At 36.1% G+C, this 24,532-nt stretch overlaps 2 protein-coding genes across 6 annotated transcripts in view; both read left to right on the plus strand.

Annotated features, from left to right (window-relative positions):
• The window catches only part of LOC121410061 (general transcription factor 3C polypeptide 2-like), a 48,066-nt gene extending 39,912 nt beyond the window's left edge, over positions 1 to 8,154 (plus strand). For all 3 annotated transcript variants that reach the window (XM_041601910.1, XM_041601911.1, XM_041601912.1), the window contains 4 exons: positions 997 to 1,060; positions 1,949 to 2,062; positions 4,359 to 4,430; positions 6,200 to 8,154. In XM_041601910.1, the coding sequence (XP_041457844.1) occupies positions 997 to 1,060; positions 1,949 to 2,062; positions 4,359 to 4,430; positions 6,200 to 6,307 (358 nt within the window). In that variant the 3' untranslated portion in view covers positions 6,308 to 8,154. The remainder of the gene's footprint in view (positions 1 to 996; positions 1,061 to 1,948; positions 2,063 to 4,358; positions 4,431 to 6,199) is intronic.
• Positions 8,155 to 22,908: 14,754 nt separating this feature from the next.
• LOC121410062 (telomeric repeat-binding factor 2-interacting protein 1-like) overlaps positions 22,909 to 24,532 on the plus strand; it is a 47,220-nt gene continuing 45,596 nt past the window's right edge. For all 3 annotated transcript variants that reach the window (XM_041601913.1, XM_041601914.1, XM_041601916.1), the window contains exon 1: positions 22,909 to 23,049. In XM_041601913.1, coding sequence (XP_041457847.1) covers positions 22,924 to 23,049 — 126 coding nt within the window. In that variant the 5' untranslated portion in view covers positions 22,909 to 22,923. The remainder of the gene's footprint in view (positions 23,050 to 24,532) is intronic.

The following is a 24,532-nucleotide window of genomic DNA, read 5'->3' on the forward strand; positions in this document are numbered from 1 at the left end:
AAGACATGGTCAAAGGTTATTTAGGGTCATGGGAATGTTTTTAAAATAATTCTTCATATTAATTGTTGTCTCATCTGCAAAGCAGAGTGAGACTATAGGCGCCGCTTTTGCGACGGCGTCAACATCAAATCTTAACCTGAGGTTAAGTTTTTGAAATGACATCATAACTTAGAAAGTATATGGACCTAGTTCATAAAACTTGGCCATAAGGTTAATCAAGTATTACTGAACATCCTATTAGAGTTTCATGTCACATGACCAAGGTCAAAGTTCATTTAGGGTCAATGAACTTTGGCCGATTTCGGGGTATCTATTGAATTACAATCAAAACTTTAAAAGTTTTTGGATCTGATTCATGAAACTTGGACATAATAATAATCAAGTAAGTTGCTTTTCAACCAAACTTGGATTGAAGATGGACTTGAGGGACCTGCATGTTATGCTGCAGTCGGAGGTCACATGGTAAGGTCAAAGGTCATTTTCAGGTTAACGTTTAAGTTTACATTCAAGACTCTTTTATGACACCTAACTCCGCAACCGGTCGCTTTTCAACCAAACTTAGATGGTAGATGGACTTGGGGGACCTGCATGTTATGCTGCAGCTGGAGGTCACATGATAAGGTCAAAGGTCATTTTCAGGTCAACGTTAAATTGTTATTCCATCCCAGTTATTTTACAATGAAGTTTCGACACAATTCTGTTGCGTGCCTTCGCAAATCATGATATTTCCGTTTATTTTTTTAAGTGGGCTAGACGCAAAATCGCTTTTGCCTTGTTTGTAATTTATGGTGTTTTATGCGACTGATTTCAGATCTTTGTTTAAAGTGTTTTATATAATTAACCTTAAATCTTTGTTACATAAGGCACCCTTCAGCACTCAACAGAGTGGATTTGGCACTTTATAAGTCACATTATTATTATAAAGCATTATGATTAATTTCAGGTCTTTGTTCAAAGTGTTTTATATGATTAATTTGAAATCTTTGTTATTTATAGAGTTCTTCAAGAAGGATCTGCCAATAATCCAGCCCAGATATTTTCTCAACAGTGTTATGTCACTGTGAGTATCCCAATTTTCTTTAATTTAGTGTTTTGTGTATTGATGTAGAGAGATATTCTAATTTTGGGACATCCAAACAAGCCTGATGAGCTTTTATGCGGTCCACCACTATTTTAAGATGTATTTGTTTATTGCTTTGTATATATTTTAATTTTGTGGAAATAAATGAAATGAAGTGAAAATTATATTGTGGATATAAGTCTGCAGACCATTCCAATATTTCTGTACGTAACTTGTAATGAGTTTAAATTTCCTGTATGTTGTTCCTATAGAAAATCATGACATAGCTTTTCCATTGACACTTCTATTCAACTACATTACCACTGTTCAAAGAATAATTATAATTGTGCTTTGTAATTACAAATGAAGAAGATATTATTATAATAAGAAGAACAATAACAAAAATAACAATATTATTGATAATTAGGAGAAGAAGAAACACAAAGAAAATCATGCATAGGATGATTTAGTTTGCAGTCAAAACATATTTAAATTTGTCTAGCCTGAATGAAGTTCAGCAGAGACAAAGTAATCACTTTCCTGTTGGTCCTCGAGTCTGTTGGTCTGTTTAAAGTCACTTTTCAACCCAACTTGGATAGTAGATGTACTTGGGAGACCTGCATGTTATGGTGCAGTCAGAGGTCACATGATAAGGTCAAAAGCCATTTTCAGGTCAATGTTTAAGTTTATGTGTAAGACTCTCTTATGACAAATGTTATTCCATCGCAGTAATTCTGTTGCGTGCCCTCGCAAATCATGATACTACTAATTTGGGAATTAATGATTGCCATTATTGCCTCAGTTTCAGTGTACGTTTCATAATCAAAATATGATTGAATTAATGATTTAACACTAACAAGTTAATGCATTCTTTTTTTATCCCATTAGGATGTGACTTACTCTGAATGGTTAAACTGTCTTGCAGTGAGTGATAAATCAGGCAAGATTGAAATCTGTAAAATGTCTAAACAGTGGCCAGGGAATCACAAAGTCAAGCACAAGGTTAGTAGATGTATCATTTAAGCTTCGAAAATCTGAAGCAAAAGTCACATTTACAATATTCATTTATTCTTTTTGAAAATATTTTGATAATATTTAGTGTCTTATCTCTCTAATGTTTTCATTATTCTAAAATAGAAGGCCCCTTGAACACTTAATTTTTTTAATTATTGATTGTGAATCAGGAAGCTATAAAGAAAGATTCTAGCCTATCCTTAAAGCTTGTGTATAGTTTTGGTAAATCCACCAAAATGCACCTATCACTATTCCAATTCATTGCTAGCTAATATGAATGGATATGCCCTATAACAGTTATGTGGAGGATATGAAATGAAAATGTGTTTTACAGGATAAATTTTGCGATTTTACATGGAAATTTAACTTGATCGGGTCACCCGATCAAATAAAAATATCTGTGTGTTTTTGTCTTTCAATTAAATCCTATTCCAAATCATGGAATGGGCTGAAACTTTCAAGATATGTTCTTTGTCTGTAACTTTTGGATATCTAATCACTAAATTTATAAGATAAGTGCTTGAATAGCCATTTTTAAATTTAAAACAAGCATCGCCGAGAGAGGGCGCTATATATCCAAGATTTGAATATTTGAAATTTTCTCAGAGAAGTGCAGTTGGAAAAATATCTAACGGTCTCTACGCTTCAGTAAGACTGTCATATTAGATGATATTCGATTATCAATCACATTATTGACCCTTTACCAAAGCTATACACAGGCTTTAATGGATGGTCCAGGCTAGAAATATTTATATCTAAAAAAATAGAGTAAAATTTACAAAGCAAAATGCTGAAATTTGATCAAAATCGGATAACAAATAACAAAGTTATTGAATTTTAAAGACTTGCATTATTCCGGTGAAACAGTTCTAGGCATATCATGAATATTCAATGAGCAAACTGAAGATGTCATATCCCCACTTGTTCTTTTGTATTTCATTCAATGAAATTATGTTTAACAAATTTTCTACCAAGAACTAAAACAGTTGAATTGACCAACTGATTAAACCTATCTAGCAATCTGCCGGGGGGGGGGGGGGGGGCGCTCGGAGGCCCCCCCTCAACGAGTAGCGCGATATTTTTGCAGTGCAAAATTTTTCGACTGCGCTGCTAGCTGAATTTTTACTTTGAAGTCTTGCGCAACTTTTGAGACCAATTTTGTGTCACCCAGGTATGTGGTTTCGAGGATATGCAACGTTATGTTATGTAAGTGCATGTCAGACCAAAAATTGCTCAAAAACGTGATTTTGTGTACAAAGTCAATGTAAATAATGTTTTGAACCAGAAATCATAAATGTATGTTTATTTTTAGTTTTGCTGGCCTAAATGTATGTATTTATGCTGTTTATGATCTTAGAAGAGTCCCCAATGAATTTCGTTGAAAAAACAATGAAAAAAAAGGTCAAAAAAACAAAAATACATAAGAAATTGCGAAAAACAATATAATACATAAGAAATTGATCTGATATCACAATATTTTTCATGTACACTTGCTAAGAACATCATAAAGAGTTTCTATGCCAAAAATTAGAACATTTGCAGCTTTATTTATGGAGTTAGAGGAAAAAGTATGATTTTGCATACTAATTATGCATAAATTAGCATAATTATGTAATAACAATTCGCATGAAAAAAATTACTATAGAATTTTGTAGATTATATCCCAGACAACCTGCATGCCAATTATCGGCGCGATCGCGCGGTCAAAGGCTGAGAACTCTAGGGGGCCTGGGAGGGTGAACTTCCCCTTTAAGCAAAATACTTGGCCTGTATATGTAAGCTATGAACAGGCATGATATTCTCCAGATTAAAATTAGAATTCTGATTTTTTTTTTCAATAATTTTTTCATTTTTTTCTTAAATAATAAAATTTTTTATTATATTTTTTATTTTAATGTGAATTCCTATGCCCAAGAACATTATGCTGTATTTACTGCTTCTTAAAGTCAAGTGATGGAACCGTCATGCAGACTCGCCTTGAAAAATCACTTTAGAATTCTTTTATATGAAAGACCTTTAACTCCGAACTGGGCGCCTCAGACTTTGGTGGTGACTTAGCAACCCTTCGCTAATTTTTAGATTTTTTTTCAGAGGGGAATATGATGCCTGTTTGCAAATGCATAACGCTCGCATGGCAGTGTTTACGAGTTTAAGAGCTTTTGATTGGCATATATGATTTGTCATTTTCACTTTTTGGTCCGGTCTGAGTCTTAAAGCTTTTCCTGAGACTCAGAATAAGAAAATTTGCATTACTTATCATTTCACTATGTGTTCTTTGATACAGAAAATGTTGGTCAGGAGTCCATCTAGTAATGATCTCTCTGATGTATGCATCAACAATGATGTCATCTACAAGGTACATGGTTGCAATGTCTTATTCTGTTATAATTAGTGGTGATTTATATGTAATAATATTGGTCCCATTTCTACACCAATGATGATGAAATATGAACCAAAATGATTAAAGACAGGGTTATAAATTACACATGTATTGAATGCAAACCTTAATGTTTAGATAGTTCAATTAATGAATTGATAGATTTAATTTGATTTCATTTGATTAATGAACAAATCCCTTGTTCATGTCTGAGATATTAAAGCATATTTGACATTAAAATTAATTTTGGTCAAAGTGGAATTAGCTCCTTTCTGTCTCACCAATTAAAAAAAAATCATGACCAAGAAAAAAAGTGGAAGGAAAAATAATAGAAAACATAGAAAACGAAATATATCATTTTCTTAATATTATGTCAAAATCACAAAATTTGATATTTTGATAAAAAATATGGAAATTTTTGCTTTCTCGCTTCACAATTTTTAAATACATTTTACCTGATCTGTCATATCTTGCCCCTTCAAAATTGACTCAATACACCATTGCCATTGAAAGATGTGAGTTCTTTCCTCTTTGTCCTGTCAAGAACGTAATTAAACTTGATGAAAGATTCAATATCCCCTTGAAAATGGATTCATGTCTTTTAAAGGTACCATACCATAATTTGTTTCACATAAAAAAATGAATTTGAATAATTACAAATTCTCCCAATTAATAATGTAAATCTTCTTACTTGGGTTGACAAAAAATCTTCTTGTCTTATTTATGAAGGAAAATTCATAGGTAAAAGAAGTTTAAATGAAAAACAAAATAATTCAGGTAAATAAATAAATTTGTAAAAAAAAAGGAATTTGACAGCATAATTCGAAAATTATGGCAAAGAAAGTGAAAAGATTGAGAGAAAGTCTGCTGATTAGCTACAAGTCTATTCAAATTTTTCATTTCTGCCATTTTGGCGCAAGCCTTCTTTTGAACCCCCGACAAAAATGTCCCGTGTTCGCTCAAGCATGACCAAAATTTATTTTTTTAAGTGGCAATTGAAAGATAAGATCTAAGAGCATCTATTAACATCAAAATATAGATATAATATTTTGAAACAATTTTTTATAGACTTTTCAAAACTGTCCCGTTTTTTTTTATACGCACTGTAGAATAGCCCCCCTCCCCCTCCTTTCCAGGGAGAAAAAGGCAATTCAAGATAAGAGAGAAAGCTACAAATCCTCCTTCTATTAGGGTACATCCCTCTAGTAGTACTTGCGCATAAAAGATGTAGATATGAAAATAAGAAAATATTTTAAAGTGAAAAACAAAATGAAAAGCAGCAAAATTGCAAGAAAAATATCAGAAATTAAGTGACACGAAAGCAAAACTTGAACATCATTCAACAAATCTCTAATCATGTTTCATACACAACTTTCAACATAATTTTCAGCAAAAGATATTTGCTGAAATATATCGAGCTTATGGTGCATTGCAACTGTGGCTCAGCTGCAAGCCAGCCAAATGGGGGGACTCTGTGCATTAGCAGAAAAATCTGCATTGTAAATGTGCATTCGATTGGCCTTAATCGACTTAATTGAGCACTAATAGTGTTCAGTATACAATTTTGGTGGTCTGTTCAGCACTTCATTAAATGGGGAACTTATGAGGAAATCTCCAAGACTTTCCAGAATTCCATACCTAGCCCGTGATTCAAATCTTCATGTATCTTGTACTTGATGTATTGTCAGTTTAAAAAACAGGGGTAGTGCCTACTTGAAATTTATATATATTTTTTTTTTTTTTTTCAGTTGCAATGGAGTCCAAATAAAGCATCTTGCAAGTGGTTTCTAGCTGGTGGAAAATCCGGTATAGTACGTCTATATCATCTTCCATCTAAATTCATTGAGAGCAGATGACTGATTGTTCCTACAGTTCAGTGTTGATTGTGGTCACTGCAATCAATCAATGTTCTACAATAATTGCTAGCAAGCTTTATATTACAGGTGCCTGGTCACAGAAGGTCTTAGTATGTAAGAGGGGTATTTATGAATTCTCAATGTGTTCTCAATGATGGACATTGTGATTATCAATGGCTTGAATGATATTGTGTCATTCTATATGAATGGAATCACATGCTTTTGTATACTGTAGAAAACATTATTTGATTGTTATCCAAATATTCAATGCAATAAATTCACACAGAAATGTAGCATTAAAAGTATTACTTCCTTAATTGATGAAACTAAAAGCCCAAGAAGTTACATTTGGCTAAGTCTTATTTGCTGCTTATTTTACATAGCTTTCCAATCTCGTGTCTGTATGAGATCAAATAATCATCTTTGTCTAACATACATGTATCAGCTGTAAACAAACAAAAACGATAACATGAAAATAAGGTGTAAAGGTATGAGGTCCTATCTGTTTAAACACTAATACTTTTTTTCTCTGAAAATCATCTATACAATATTTGAAATTGCATTCTGCAAAACAACATTATTAGACTTTTCTTTATGCAAATGCATGTTGTCACAACTCTTATCACATGACATAAAGTCCTATTGTCGTTTCTGGTGAATAGCTTGAGTGAATTTAAGTGTTTTTGTCTCGTCAGCTTACCAGAGTGAGACTGCAGGCCCTGATTTTCCGATGCTGATGACATTGGTGTTGACATTAAAATCTCATAACCAGGATTAAGTTTTTGAAATGTCATCATAATTTAAAAAGTGTATGGACCTTGTTCATGAAACTTGGATTCAAGGGTCATGACAAGAGTTTCACTGATCATCTTACATAAGTTTCAGGTGACATGACCAAGGTCAAAGATAATTTAGGGTCAATGTCTCAATGAAATTTGACCATGTTTTGCTTTTCAACAATGAAATCTTAACCAAGGTTGTTAAGTTTTTAGATATTAGCATAACTTTAAAACTATATGGATCTAGTTCATGAGACTTGGACATAGGAGTAACCAAGTATTACTGATCATTTAGCACAATTTTCACATACAGGTCACTCACATGATTAAGATCAAAGGTCGTTTAGGGTCAATGAACTTTTGGCCATGTGGAGCTTATTTTTTCGAATTGTTGTAACTTTGACAGATTATGGATCTGGTTAATTGACTTGTAATTAAATATCACTGATTGTTATTGGTCACATGATTAAGTAAGGCCAATAGGATCAATGAACTTTCACCATTTCAGGGTTGTTGTTTTTTTTTAAATGTCTTCGTAACTTTGAAATTAAATGGACCTTTGCCTGAAACATGGGCATACATGTAAGGGTAATTAAGTATCACGGATCAATGTGCACAAGTTTCAGGTTACATGAACAAGGTCAAAGGTCATTGAAGGTATGAACTACAAACATATATGAATGCCATTTTTTAGTGAATAATCATATCGTATTTGCTTTCAAAGTAAGCTCTCCCTTTTGGAATAATGTAATGGTGGCAAGACTTACAGAGGCATTCCACTTATTAAATGAAATATGTGGCTATAAAAATGCATGAAACTGAAGAGTTAGAAAAAAGAAATCTTCATTCTTGGCCCATGTATTCGAAATGAAGTGAGTTCTGCTGATGAGATTGGGTTTTGAGATCACAAGTGAGCCCTGGGTCAAATATCAAGGAGGTCAATCATTTTAATGGTTCTTTTATACTGTCGTCCACTAACAGGGAAACAACATTAATTTTTTTAGATTGACTGTTTTCTTGATTTGAGATATTTCCTGTATGCTCTACATGTACATGGTGCTAAATAGACAAGCATAACCCCTGATTTCTGAAATATAGACGTTTCAAAAGCAAGTGACTATTTTTCCACATGACACAACGACACGATATCTATACTGATTATAAGAAACTCATTTTCAGTGGATGGCACTATAGATCCAATGAATTTAATGAATTAATGTTTGGTTCATAAGTCCATCTGTGAGTAATGATCTGATTAGGTACTAAGAAAAATTTGACAATTTTAGAATATAAATGTGAGACCTGGGCTCCGTAACACAAAGGTTTGCGATGAATTGCAATTACGAAAGAACCACACTGATTTGTCCCTGGTCAGTATTTTATACCTATTGCTTGTGTAACATTGATATTGATTGGTCAGTTCATTTAGCGATGGATCGCTAATCTTTGTTTCACGGAGCCCTGGGCTGGAAAGGATATGGGTATTAACTTGTGTGGAGTTGAGAATTAATCTGAATTGCTTGTTATCCACCCTCACCATTGCTAGGGTTTTGTTGGATATATCGTTAGGATGGTAAGTTTGCTGCTACATGTAAGTTTCAGTTTGAACATTTTATTTTAGTTGTATTTTTAACTTTGTACATGACTGTATTTGATTTGGGTATATATATTAAAGGAGAATGAAACCATTGGAACTAGATAGCTTGTGTGAAAACATAAAAATCAAAGAAACAGATCAACAAAATTTTGAGAAAAATCGGACAAATAATGAGAAAGTTATGAGCATTTGAATATTGCGATCACTAATGCTATGGAGATATCAAATTGGCAATGCGACACAGATGTGTGATGTCACTTGTGAACAACTCTGCCATTACTTTAGTATATATTTCACTTGAATTGCCTCTTTTATTACATCTATCCATAGATCATGTGTTCTTTCTACATGAGGGCATGTAATACATATTTTTTTAGAATACATCATGGATAGAGAGTTTGTATCATCATAAGAAAGAGCAAAAAGAGACATTTTGAGGGTATTTTATAGTCCACCAAAGGGAAAGTTGTTCATCAGTGACATCACACATCCTTGTCGCATTGCCAATGGGAGGATCTCCATAGCATTAGTGATTGCAATATTCAAATGCTCATAACTTTCTCATTATTTGTCCGATTTTTCTCAAACTTTCTTTATTCTTTGATTTTTCTGTTTCTACACAAGCCTATTTGTTCCAAAGGTTTCATTCCCCTTTAAGTTATCTATTTTGTTGATTATAAGACAGAGGTATAAAAAGCTCCTCTGGACAATTTAGATTACCATGATTTACTTGTAGGACCCTAATACTAGTATCAGATTAATAACAGGCCTTGGTACTTCGCTGTCCATTGGTTGTAATCACCTATACAAGGTATTTTAGCAGATAAATAAAAGTCATATTTGCTTGCTACTTTCATTCTGAGACCGACGAGGTTAACATTTGCCATGTTGTCCTCCCTTGGCTTTACCCATAGGAATCCTTTACAAAACAGAGAGCAATATTGGCCATATTTCTTCTAGTGCACTTGCGAAGTAGGAGCCGATTTTGATTGCTAGTTTCAGTATTTGAGAAATCTGGCTGGAACCAGTTTATGAACAAACGCATTGTAGATAATGCACGGCGCAAGATTTCTACGTGTTGAGTGTATGTGCGCGCCATGCATGATGCGCGACTGCAATGTAACATTACGTCACAATTGCTTATTAAGGGTTAATTTGCTAAGGTTGTGAATAACCTGAAATCAGAAAGAGTGACAAGCAAAAAGGCATATAATTTGCTTCAAATAGTAGCTTGAATTACATTGTACTATCCACCAAAACATTTCAATGAAACAATTCTTTCAAAATATTTGCTTCTGATTGATACATGACATCCTATTCAAAACAATTTAAGTTCTCACATTACATTCACATGAAATTTGTGGGAAACCAAAATACCCTCACTCAACCTCCGCATTATTTTCAACCAACAGTCTTGAAATGACTGCTTTAATTTTTTTTTTTTAAAGTAATCAAGATCGGCATCTCCTGCGCACTGGCAGAAATATCGACCAGCATTGCCCTCTATTTTTATGCAGCATTCCTATGGGCAAAGCAAAGGGAGGGTAACCTGGCAAATATTTACCCCATTTATTGTCTTGGATTGAAACTAGCAAGCGAAATATGACAATTATTTATCTGCTAAAATGCCTTTCATAAGTGATAATAGTATTTATTTTATGGTCCCAGGTGGTCTTTTATCAAGCTGTCCATAAAATAATGCATGACATTATGAGCAGTTAGAATATGACATGCAGAAATGCAACCCCAAAGTTCTTCCCGACATTAATCTTTTTGGAAAATATTATTCAATGTTCATTCGTCAGACAATGTATGCAACATTTGATATGGGATTTCGAATTACTAGTAGTGGGAGGCCCTGTTTCTTGAAAATCCCACCTGGATATTTTTTTTTATCATAGAATGGAAGTGATTGGAGTATCTGTTGTGTATTGTATAGGATAGCAGTATTTACACTTTATTTCACATTTACTTATTTGTTTATACAGCAATCGAGTTTCACTTTTATTTATTTGATTTGCCCCTTGTCAATGAGAACAAAGAATAAATATAGTATGTAATATACTTTACCAGTGTCTTCTGTATCATCAATAACATCAATATTGATAATAATAAACTCTCTAAATCCTGAAATTAAGTGATCACTACTATTGTCAATATCACATTAAAAAATGTTTTGGGGCAAACTGTAATTTGTACGGAACCCCTAAGGTGACATGTCATTTTTTTTTGTAAGTCGTTCCCTCGACTTACTAACTCGTTCCCTCGACTTACTAACTCGTTCCCTCGTCTTATTAACTCGTTCCCTCGACTTACTAACTCGATCCCACGACTTATTAACTCGTTCCCTCGACTTACTAACTCGTTGCCTGGACTTGAATGAGCAGCAGACCGGCAGGAAGTTGGTTGGATATTCAGGTTCGATATTTAAACGCCTGTGAAGCTGGACCAATATACAATATTAAAAAAATTAGGGGTTTCGAAAGCTAACTAGGGGGTTTAACAGGTGCAGCAAGTCTCGGGCAACCATATAAACACTGGCTTGCCCAAGTACGAGGACATTTAGGGGACAAACTTCAGTGAATAAAAGGGCATGACATTTTTTTTTTTTTTTACAAGGGGCCCCCAGGGATATCCCGACGGCCTAGCCGGGGTAACCACGTATCCTAACTTGTAGAACTTGACTCGGGCAACCAGATAAACACTAGCTTGACCCGGCGCATGCATATTTAGTGGGCTCAAATTAACAAAATTAATGAAATAAAGGGCTATTTAAATTTTGTTTTCATTTTAAAGAATAATTTTTTTCAAGGGGCCTCCAGTGACATCTTGACGGCCTAGTCTGGGCAACCAGGTATCCTAACTTGTAGAACTTTACTCGGGCAACCAGATAAACACTAGCTTGACCCGGCTCTTGTACATTTAGGGGGCTAAAATTAAATTAACGGAATAAAGGGCTATTTCAAGCATGGGCAACCACGGTCATGACTTTTCCCTCATCCCTTGGTGCCGCCAGTGGGTGGAGTAAAATAAAACAAGGAAAGAAAGAATACAAAATAGACGAGAGAGAAGCAAAAGGGAGAGATAGGAAAGAAAATGAGGGGGAACGGGAGAGGAGGGAGAATGGATGGAAAGGATGTTTTTTAATTGTGCCCCGGGGACACAATATCAACTGTTCCCCCCTACTATTTTTGCTCTTTTGTGATGGTAAGAAATTCATCATTCAAAATCGAAATAAAACGTGTATTTTAGGACAAGATAACCTTCCTTTAGGATAATAACTTTTTTTGTTTGTTTTTGCTTGTTAAATTTATTTTCGTCGAAATGACCTGAAATTTGTGATGATAACTTTTTTTTGCTTGTGAAATTTTCCGGTCCCTTGTCCCCCTACCTTTTGGGAGAGATTTCCGCCCTTGGTGCTGCAAAGTATAATGAATATGAATCCGAGTTTGAATAAATGGGAAAGTGGTTCGGAATTTTCCTCACATATACAAAGCTTTTTTACATTCCTCTTAAATATTTAGCGGAATAAACATGTCATGTTTGATATCGAATTAAATCAAATTCATAATAAAATCCACATAATATGAATCACTATTGGCATTTAAAAAAAATTCCAGATCAATTGAATGTCATTTTAAGGTTATAAAAGGTCAAACTATGCCAAAAATGTAACTTATACTTGGTACTTGTAGTTCCTCCAAATTACTCCTGATGGAATTTTAACTGGAGGTTGTGGTGGTTGAGGGTTGATTGAGGGAGCTTTTAGAATCGCGGCTTTGAATTTATCTGGGTCGGTTTGACCTACCAGGATAGGGTGGAGATCATTCCACGATGCAATTGTGCGGGGAAAGAAAGACTTCTTAACAACAATAATAATAGCTGGATTCATACAGCGCTTTTTCCAGAGGATACAAAGCGCTGCTATTATTACCCCGGCTTTAGCTCGAGCTACCATATCACCGGCGCTCAGTGCATGTGAGGAATTACTCCTGCCGGGTACCCATCCACCTCACCTGGGTCGAGTGCAGCACAGTGTGGCTAAATTTCTTGCTTAAAAACACGCCATGGCTACGATTCGGAAACACGACCCTCTGTTTCAAAGGCGAGAGTCAGAACCACTAGACCACGACGCACCCAAATGTACACATTGTACACATCGAGCCTCGAAAATGGTACCTCAAACTGGAAGGAATGTCCCCGTATGTTCCTATTTGGCTTAGGTTTTGTGTTTGCTCGGGCGTCTATATCCAGTTTGCCATGTAACATTTTGGAGAATCAGCTTAAACGGTGTGCTTCGCGTCTCTCTTGGAGAGAATTCCATTTGAGTGAATTTAACAGTTGGGTAACGCTCGATTCTCTTTCATATGTATTTGTTACAAATCGGGCTGCTTGTTTCTGGACTCGTTCAAGGGAAGAAATATTTGACGATGTGCAAGGGTCCCAAGCAGCGACTAATCCAGGTGTGGTCGAACGAGGGTAAGATAGAGTCTTTCTTTTACAGAAATTGAGCAGTGATGGAAATTTCGTCTAAGGAAGCTCAAGACTCCTATTGCTTTTGTTGTTGCAAGGTGAGTTTGGCTGTTCCATCGGAGATCATTTTGGATTACAACTCCGAAGTATTTGATCTGCTTGCATTCGTCCAAGGTGACACCGAGGATTATGAAGCTTCACCTGCATTGTTTCCTCTTTCTTGAAACATGCATTGATTCACATGTCTGGGGGTTGAACTTCATCCGGCCCCCAGGTTTGTGACCATTTGACCATTTCATCGATGTCCTTCTGAAGAATATCTGGGTCACTTGTTGGTTTAATTGGGCGATATAGCAAACAGTCATCAGCAAATAATTTAGTAGTACTTCTTTTCCATTAAGTATCAGAAACTCAAGGAATATTAATGAAAATATTTTTTCTCGTAATTTTGGCTTCGAAAATATGCAAAGGTTCAAGTGTGATTTAAATGCAACCGATTGGAGTGTTGTCTTAAATGAGTCTGACGTTGAAAAAGCTTACTGTAAATTTCTTGAATTGGTAACAGCTCTATATGAAAAGAATTTCCCTCTCCTAAGCAAGAAACATAAAGATAGAAGAAAATATTCTCAGATGCCTTGGGTATCCAAATCTTTATTGAAATGTATCAACAAGAAAAATAAACTATTTTGCAAGTTTAAACTAAGAAGAACATTAGGAGCAAAGCAAAAATACTCTTGCTATAGGAATATTTTAACATCTGTACTACGAGACGCTAAAAAATCATATTATGATGAAAAGTTTAAGTCAGTCTTCAAAGATATGAAGGGAACCTGGAAAGTTATAAGACAAATGCTAAATTCAAAACAAAAGAGTCAGGGTCCCTCTAAACTTTTAGTAGATGGGGTTTTGACTGAAGATCATGTACAAATGAGTAACGCTTGTAATCAATTGTTTTCATCAATAGGAAATCATTTGTCATCTAGTCTTCCCGCTAGTCAAAAACTATTCCATGATTACCTTGGTAGTCGACTTCCCTGTTCATGTTTCTTTACTCCTGTCATTGAAAAGGAAGTGATTGACATTGTTCATAATTTGAAAACAAATAAGGCTGCTGGGTATGATGGACTATCTAACAAGCTTATTAAAGAAGTCATTTTATTGTTTCTCCTATTACCCATATATTCAACTTATCTATTGTACATGGAATCGTTCCTTTGAGTATGAAGATAGCCAAAGTTGTGCCGATTTACAAAAAGGGAAATCCTCAGGAAGTTGGAAACTACCGGCCCATCTCTCTTCTTACATGCTTTTCTAAAATTCTTGAAAAAATAATTTCTGTTCGTGTTATGAAGTTTTTGAAAATCAATACTATTCTCGCTCCTGAACAATTTGGTTTTCGTGAAAAACACACTACCTCTCATGCTCTGTTGCATTTCATTGACAAAATTTATTCTGCAAGAGATAATGGGCTCCATACTGTCAGTATATTCTTGGACTACTCCAAAGCCTTTGACACGATTGACCATGACATTCTTTTGTATAAACTATCTATGGATTCCGGGATAAGGTTTTGGAGTGGTTCAAGAGCTACCTCTCTGACAGAAAACAGTTTGTATTTTAAATGGTGTTAAGTCACCTATGCAGTCAATTACATGTGGAGTGCCACAAGGTTCACTCCTTGGACCTATATTGTTTCTCATATATATTAATGATTTCCCTCAGTCATCAAAAATCCTTTCATTTATCCTGTTTGCAGATGACTCAAGCATATTTTTTTCTGAAAAGAACCCCTGCAATTTATTGCAAACTATCAATTCAGAATTGATTTCTGTTAACGAATGGATCATTGCTAACAGGCTTTCCTTAAATCTTGTTAAAACAAACTACATGTTCTTCAGCAATACCCTATCAATATTGCCAGATAATATTAAAATTAATGATGTTCAGATTACTGAAGTATTGAGTACAAAATTCCTTGGGGTACACATTGATAGTAAGCTGAATTCGAAAGTTCACATATCTCATTTATGTAAACTACTCTCCAGAAATTCAGGAGTCATTAATTCATTGAAGAGTATATTCCCAAAACATTTTATGCATGTTGTACTCAACTCTCATTTTGCCTTACTTGAATTATTGCATCCTTGCCTGGGGTAACGCTGCTAAAGTTCATTTGGATGGGTTATCAAAAGTGCAGAAAAGGGTAATTAGACTAGTATGTGGAGTTAGTTCACGATATCACACTAATATTTTGTTTCATGAAAACAAGTTCCTTAATTTACATGACATATTTGATCTCAACCTCGGTTGCATTATGTATCAATTAAATAAAAGAGAACTTCCTCTTGCCCTTTATTCATTATGTGTTAGAAATGACCAAATCCATTCTTACTATACAAGACAAGTTTCTTTTCTCCACTTGCCATTGGTCAAAACTAGTTTTCGGCTAAATACATTTGTTTATACTGGGCCAAAATTATGGAACTCTCTTCCTTCTTCTTTGAAGCAATCAGTTAGCCTCAGTGTTTTTAGAAACAAGTTAAAGACCGATTTGCTGAAGAAATACTTAGATCAGTAAACGAATGCCTGCTTGTTATATCTCGTCTAACTTTATAAATTGTATTCTTTCCACAATTATCTATGCAAAAATAGGGCTCTGCCTATTTTCTTTTTTTCTTCTTTTCTTTCTTCTTTTTGAATTTTACATTCTTATAGTTTAGGTCTAATAGGATTTGTTTTGCATTCTGCATTTCACTTTCTGTTACTTTTTAGTTTTTTTTATACTTTTTTACTGTTGTTGTTGTTTGTTATCGGATTTGAAACGAAATAAAGATTCATTCATTCATTCAACTTTGTCGTGAATATCTTTTATATAGGGCAAAAACAGATGTGGGCCGAGTAAAGTACCCTGCGGCGTTCCACTATAAGTACCGGCTGCCAATCAGAGTGTTTTCAATTTACACATACATGTTGGAGTGTAAGTGTAAGAAAATTTGTTATCCATCTTTTAGTATTTGAGCGGATTCCATATAAGTCCAATTTATAGAGCAGCTTTTGGTGGGGAATGACAACATAATTATAATGTGGAATGACTCTTTTTTGGTTGAAGGTCGAGGGTGTGTATATTAAAGATGTTACGGGTTCTACGGGATGTTACGGGTTCTACCTCCTCACCCTTTGGCAATTTCCATTTTCAGACGTCACGAACCACGCCCAGATTTCACGTAGGCCTATATGACAGAATGTGGCACCTATATAAGAAAATTACTTCTACAACTCAAATTCACAGTTTTAGACAAGTATCCATTTAGACAAATTTGACATTTTACATCCTAGTTTCACTACATTTTGTTCTCTCATTCATCTTCCAGACTGATTCCCCCCTCTTTAGTCTCAACTGCATGTTCAGTTTTTCTTGTATCTAGAATGATACAATGTTATTATCATACGGTACACGAAAAGTGAAATGCTTAGCCTAGAGCATGGTGCGTGGCCCCGACATGGAACAAGTTCTGATAATTCCTTGGGGTACTGGAGAGCCCTATAACTTATACTTCCCATCCATACATGGAGGCAAGTTGCAGGGGAGTCATTTTTATCAGTTGCTCTCTCCAGACATGCCAGATAAAGCTCCTGAGGAAGAGCGCCTTTAATGATACTCATGCTCTTTGCTGACCTGTCATTTGGGGGTAGGCTCATGATCTTTGAAGCATCTGTCTTCTTGCTAAATAATGTGAAGTAGTGCTAAGTATTTTAGAAAGACCATATTTTTTTATATATATATTAGTTAAGATGAACAGTATGAATATAACACATTTAATTTCACTTCTTCTGCATCAGATTCTGTAGATTAAGATCTTATTCACGCAGCAAGTTTAAAGTGGAAAACTTTGCCTTGTCAAATTAACACAATGTGATATCACAACCTGGGGAATTATCTGTGCAATTTTTTTTTCTACAAACTTCAATGCCATATTTACTTTTCCATCAGTATGCAAAAGACTTGTAAACCCCAAAATGAGAACACTGGTAGAACAGAAATGTCAGCGTCATCAGAAAATATATACATATTATGCTTCTACTCAGCCATTACATCTTCAGAAGATACATGAGTAGGACATTGGGTCTACCTGTACTTGTTCATGACACAGTGGTTGTTCCCAAGGAATTGAAAGAACTTTCTTGTCGATATACAAGTCAGCTTCACCCTGTTCTATAACTTTTGAGGATTAATGCAGTTGCTTGTCGGCCGTCGAATCATAGCATCGACCGAGAAAGCGGTGGGGGGGGGCTTCAGGCCCCACTTCTTTCCAAAACCGTGTACAAAAACGTGAAACTGACTATATGATATTGATTTTTTGCATGGTCAGCCCCCCCCCCCCCTCCCACTTTGAAATCCGTTCCGCGGCCACTGCATAGTAATTCATGTACTGCAAGTATGAATCGAAGTAATGAAGGGGAATCCTTTGAGCATCTGGTCAAAGAGGTACAGGGGGAAGTTGTGAGAGGAATAGTATATACAGAACATGGTGTAAAATGTTTGGTGTAGATTATTTGGAAACACATGAAACGATTTGATACAAAATGATGTATTAAACGTCCTGTTTATTAACTCGCGCAATCATCAACCTTTCATGCGTGCCCCTAAAGGCCACCTTTACATGTGCTTCATTTTCCCCAACCTTTAAAATGTACATTCCATTTTCCATAAGCTTTATTTTGATACCAAACATGATGTTTATTTTTTTTTCACTAGATAAGTCAAAATTTAGAGGTTGACCTATATGAAAAGGATGGTGTGGTTTATAACGTCAGAAAATGACGCTGCCCACGGTTGCCAAAGTAGCCTTCGTCGGATTCTGCACATCATCAGCATAACTTTCAGCCAAAAATAGACATACATAAATAAATGCCAAAATTGTTTGTATTCCAAATATGATTTATATTCTACATTGTTGCATTATTTACATTTGTGACCTATAATTTGATCTTTCATGACCCTAATAGTGACCTTTGATAGCCCTGGACACGTTTTAAATGCATAGCGATTCATATTAGGATCCTACGTGGATTTAATTTGCATTTTATTTAATGTTTTCAAACGTATGTTTATTTCGCTAGATAGAAAAGCCACATTTAATAGGAATGCAGCTAAAAGTTGGTGTTGTTTATGACGTCAGAAAAATAAAATTCCCGGCAAGATACCAATGCAGCATCCATTGGATCTTTTAAAAGGCCGTACCTTAATTACGACTGTTCGAGCTCCGATTTCGTATTTTGCTCATTTTCTGAAAATGTGAATAGAACATAATTATCATTTCATTTGAGGCTAAAATTAATTGAAAGAATACTAACATAACCATTTTGAAAGATTGCAGCCTTTATTTTGGAGTAAAGGCAAAATTAGTTTCAAAGCATAGCCAATCATACCACTGCTATGACGTCATTACGACTAGATGTCAAATTTGCTTTTATTCTATGAAGGATGATAGAATAGTCACAGATTTAAAGATAGGTGTTCTTACGATGATTTCGAACATTGCCAGGGGCGGATCCAGCTTTCGCCAATAGGGGGGGGGGGGGGCCGAAAAAATGTTTTCATCAACATTTTTCTCGATTGGCCGCTATAATCTGATTTTTTTTTTTTTGGGGGGGGGAGTTTCAGGGGGTAATCCTAACTAAAGACCGAAGTCTTAAGTATATGTATAAGTTTTTATTGTTATAAACAAGATAAGGTATCTCATGTGGTATTAATATATGATGCAAACGCGAAGGGCGAGCTAAAATTCTTTGATATTTTATGTCCTTAGAACTGAAGATTCTGAGCAGTTTTTATAATCATGAACAAACAGGGGCGGATCCAGCTTTCGCCAATAGGGGGGGCCGAAAAATATTTTGATCAACATTTTTTTTGATTGGCCGCTACAATCTGGCTTTTTTTTGTTGGTTTTTCAGGGGGAAGTTCTAACTAAAGACTGAAGTTTTAAGTATATGTTAGTATTTATTGCTATAAACAATATAAGGTATCTCATGTGGTCTTAATATATAATGCGAGCGCGCAGCGCGAGCTAAAAATCTTTGATATTTATGTCCTTAGAACTGAAGATTCAGAGCAGTTTTTATAATCATGAACAAAGATAAGTATCCGACTAAACAATGCGAGCGCGAAGCGCGAGCCGAAATTTTATCATATAGTAACGTGAAAAGTGACTCAATTAGGACTGTTTTTAGTGATTAATGAAGAGGATACAAGTATCACCAATTAAATAATGAGAGTGCGAAGCGCGAGTTCAAAATTTCTGATATTCCGACCTGAAAAAATGAACAGTCTAAGCGCGTTTTTATATAAATAAACAAGCTGTGTGTCTCAAACAATTAAATGCGAGCACGAAGCATGAGCTTAATTTTTTGATATACTGACATGATAAAGGAGCATTTTGACAAATTTTGGTAAGAATTTCCAAAGAGCATAGGTTTCTCACAAATCAAACAATGCGAGCGCGCAGCGCGAGCTGAACATTTTGATACACATTAACAATTTGTGTAAATCGAACAAAATAATGAGAGCTTGATGTGCGAGCTAAAAAAATTGTGTGCAAATTGATATCAGAACTGGATATATTGTATATATATTGGTTATATATTAGTGTCATTTAACCCTCTTGACTGGGATTCATTACACAGGCAATGCGAGCGCGAAGCGCGAGCGAAAATTTTTATATAAAGTCTATTTTCCAATTCTTTTTTTGGGGTATATCCTTTCGGGGTCGGGCCGGTCGTTACGAGGCTGTAAATTACCCATCATGGGTAAAATACCTCTTTCTTACTTTTCTTTATGTTTTTCGTAGTTTCTATCAAGGTAAAGAGTACACTATTTTCTGCAGGTTGTCAAAAAATAGGGGGGGGGGCCGGCTCGGCACCCTCCTGGATCCGCGCCTGACAAAGATAAGTATCCAACTAAACAATGCGAGTGCGAAGCGCGAGCCGATATTTTATTATAGTAACGTGAAAAGGGACTCAATTAGGACTGTATTTTGTGATTAATGAAGAGGATACAAGTATCACCAATTAAATAATGATAGTGCGAAGCGCGAGCTCAAAATTTTTGATATTCCATCCTGAAAACTGGACAGTCTAAGCGCGTTTTTATTTAAATTAACAAGCTGTGTGTCTCAAACAATTAAATGCGAGCGCGAAGCACGAGCTTAATTCTTTTTTATACTGACATAATAAAGAAGCATTTTGACAAATTTTGGCAAGAATTTCCAAACAGGATAGGTATCTCACAAATTAAACAATGCGAGCGCGCAGCGCGAGCTGAAAATTTTGATATAAAAATTTGTGTAAATCAAACAAAATAATGAAAGCTTGATGTGCGAGCTAAAAATTGTGTGCAAATTGATTTCAGAACTGGATATATGAAGTGTCATTTAATCCTCTTGAATGGGATTCATTACACAGGCAATGCGAGCGCGAAGCACGTACGAGCGAAAATTTTTATATAAAGTCTATTTTTCAATACTGTAAATCAAACAAAATAATGAAAGCTTGATGTGCGAGCTCAAATATTGTGTGCAAATTGATTTCAGAACTGGATATATGAAGTGTCATTTAATCCTCATAAATGGGATTCATTACACAGGCAATGCTAGCGCGATGCACGAGCGAAAATTTTTATATAAAGTCTATTTTTCAATTTTTTCCTTCATCTTTTTCTTGTTTCCTTTCGGGGTTGGGCCGGCCTTTACGAGGCTGTAAATTGCACATCATGGGTATAATACCTCTTTCTTACTTTTCTTTCTGTTTTTCGTAGTTACTATTAAGATAAAGAGTACACTTTTTTCTGCAGGTTGTCAAAAAATAGGGGGGGGGGGGGCCGGGGCCGACTCGGCCCCCTCCTGGATCCGCGCCTGATTGCACAGTACGATATTCCTTAGTCTCAATACTAGCATCATTTCTACTATATACGTTTTATTCTAAAACTGAATCGCAGACAAATCGTGATTGTGCGGTCGCCTAGTATGCACACTCTCAAACTTAACCTTTGTAAAAAAAAATGCTTAACCTAACTTGATTAGCATTGTATGTTCCGTAGTTTACTAACATTTTAAAGGCAATTTGACCTTTTTTGACCTCCAATGACCTTTAACTTACCTATCTAAGTGATTAAAATGCCCAGTAATCCATATATTAATGCTGTTGCAATAGATTTTTCATTATTGTTTTAATTTGATACCAAACATGACAAGTTAATGCCGTAAAATATGAAAAATCATATTGAATAGGTTTGTGAAAAAGTGTGCGTGGCATATGACGTCAATAAAAAAAAAACCAAGGGTGCCCAGCACTACTATACCGTAAGGGGGGCAGACTAGTACCGCCTGACGAGTCACAACTCATGCAAGGGACGTACCCCTGCCCCGGGCCCCCCGTCCCCTCGACGAGTCACAACTGATCCCTGACGAGCCACAAGTGGCCCCCGGCGGGCCCCGCTCTTTTGAACTTTTTTTTTTGCTGCTTGTCAATTATTTTGGTGTAGAAATTTGCCCCCCCCCCCCCGTTGCCCAGGTGGCACCCGTCGATAGACACCCTATACTACAACTTCCAGCAAAAAAAGGGCCCCTGACGAGTCACAACTCATGCAAGGGACTTACCCCTGCCCCCCCCCCGTCCCCTCGATGAGTCACAACTGATCCCTGACGAGCCACAAGTGGCCCCCGGCGGGCCCCGCTCTTTTGAACTTTTTTTTTTTGCTGCTTGTCAATTATTTTGGTGTAGAAATTTGCCCCCCCGTTGCCCAGGTGGCACCCGTCGATAGACACCCTATACTACAACTTCCAGCAAAAAAAATGTAGTCATACCCAACTTTACGGTTATATAGTGTTGGGATTTTACTTGACCATTGCCTGTTACGTGGGTCATATCTTGTTCGGCAATATGGAGTTTAAAATATCAAGTTTTGAAGATGTCCCGGTCCACTGGGGGGGGGGGGGGGACTTACACGAGTGGATATACCATGCGCGACCAAAAAGTTGGGATGGGAGGGCCTTTTACTTCGTTTACTCATTCAGTTTAATTGCGTCGTTATAAATTCTTTTGTTATATCTATTTTGTTGGCTTGCATGACTCGATCTATATTCTGTATTTTTTGTGTATATGTACAATTCTTTTTTGTATTATGAATAATTATTTATTTGACTTTGTGAACAATGTAATTTTGTTAATATAATTTTGAACTGAATGATTTAATAAATATTACTTTAAAAAAAAAATGGAAAGTCCAGAGTTCGATCCCCGGCCGCGGTACCTATGCCCGTGAGCAAGGCAATGCTCTTTTATCCTGCTTTTAAATAAATGGAAATGCTATATGCACTATTGGTAACTAGGCCGGTGTGCACTTGTTTTTTAAAAAAAACCCAGTATTAATAATTTGAACCAGTCATGATATTCCGAGGACCCTCCTTTTTACAATAAGCCCGCTCCAAGGACCCCGTTTTTTGCTCCGCCCGCGGCACACCCCTACCACTTTTTTGGTCGAGTGCCCCCCCCCCCCCCCGAGATGCGGGCCCGACTAGCCGTATTGTACTCGGGCGGTACTAATCACCTAGCCGTTTTGGACCGCCGGTACCCGGTCCAATTTTTTACTATGACACCGTTTACGTATACGGTATACGGTATACGTACGTACGGCCGGTACCGCGATATGATGCGCGCGTAAATTGAAATACGGTACTATACTGTTAACTGTATTCACAATAGCAGTCGAAATGGCCGGAAATGAAAAGGAGTTCTGCAATATTTCCAGCATTTTGTTCACTGACAAGGATTGCCAACCTTTGGTATTCTGTATTCGTCCATCTGCAACAAGAGCCAGGTTGAAAATACTTATTGAAGTGAGTGTAGACCCTGGCCTAGACTGCTAGTAGAGGATGGGCCTAACGTTTAACTTTAACCCAGTCCCAGGGAGCTCCGGCCCGCGAAGCGGGTCGGAGCTGAGCTGGGTCCTACCTCGAGCGAAGTTCGTGCAGTATGATGGGGTGTCCAAACTTCGCGCACTTTTCAAAAATATTCATCAGGCTTAATTTTGTCCACAAATTATTCATAATTTATACAAAACCAATTCAAGAAATAGTTACCACATTGACGACAAGATCGTAAACTATAAAATCATGGACGAAAATGTAAAGTAGGTCACGGGGTTTCGCCAGTATCGCGATCTCAAAATTCTATTCCGATCGGCGATTGCGGGCTGTGCTTGAAAACCGTTCAGAAAAAGTGTGACCTAACTTCGCGCACCAAAGCTTTTGTGGAGATTTAAACAAAAACTCAAGCTCAAAAAGTGAAATATTCATATCAGATTGATGGCAAAATGCTATGGAATAGGTTAGTACCAAATTTAACTCACAGTTTTTATGATTTCTGCTTGTAAAACATGATATCGTGATGCTTGTTGCTTTCTCCAAAACGGGCGCTAACGGTGACAAATTTGCCGATCTTTTGCCTATATTTTCATGAATACTGGACTCCTAAAGAAACTTTCAGCGAAGGGTAATTTTAGGTCGCTTTTCACATTGATGATGTCAGATTTTAAGGATATTGGCTAGTTTTTGAGATAATGACCGTCCGCGAAGTTTGGACACGCGCGAAGTTTGGACTCACTGCCATACCTCTCCAGGGGCCCGTTTCTCAGCTCAAGGACAAGTTAGTCATATCTTTATCGACCAACCACGGAGTTAGTTCCAATCTTACTAAATAAACCTGTTTCTCGAAAGGCTTCCTAACTAGAATTAGAATACCTTGCAAGCAACTAGGCCTACTTCTTGCAAGCATGATCATGATGATATCGTCGATACTATTATATTACTATCGCCTATCGGTAAAAAGAGCAGACGAGACGCACTCATTCAATGAACAAGTCCTAGGCCTAGGCCTACCTTGTTCTCAGAATACCGTACATCTCCATGTGTGGCAAAATAAGGGTGGCAATTTTGGCTTATTTCTCTATTTCTAGTATATGGGACAAAAGCTTGATTTTCTTACACTGTCAGTTTTCATTACAGCTACTTGCTAACTTTAAACGTGGCTCTTAATTTAAGTCTTCATGGTCTTATGTAAATGTAATTCTTTAGGCCCCTAAATTATTTTTTAATTAAAAATAGAGATTGAAAAATGAAAAATTTTCTTACCATATTACTTTCCACCAATAGAGGGTGCATGCAAAAATATGCCCAAAATTCACTCTGGTGAATACAAAAATTATTCCCAAGTTACTTAATGAAAAATAAATTGCAACTGTATCGAAATGAGTAATGGTCACACAAGTGATATCTTATGATTTTTTAAAGTGTGTGATATGTTTAGCATTGGCAAACCATA

Source organism: Lytechinus variegatus, chromosome 3 (genome assembly GCF_018143015.1).
Source record: "Lytechinus variegatus isolate NC3 chromosome 3, Lvar_3.0, whole genome shotgun sequence".
NCBI lineage: Eukaryota > Metazoa > Echinodermata > Echinoidea > Temnopleuroida > Toxopneustidae > Lytechinus > Lytechinus variegatus.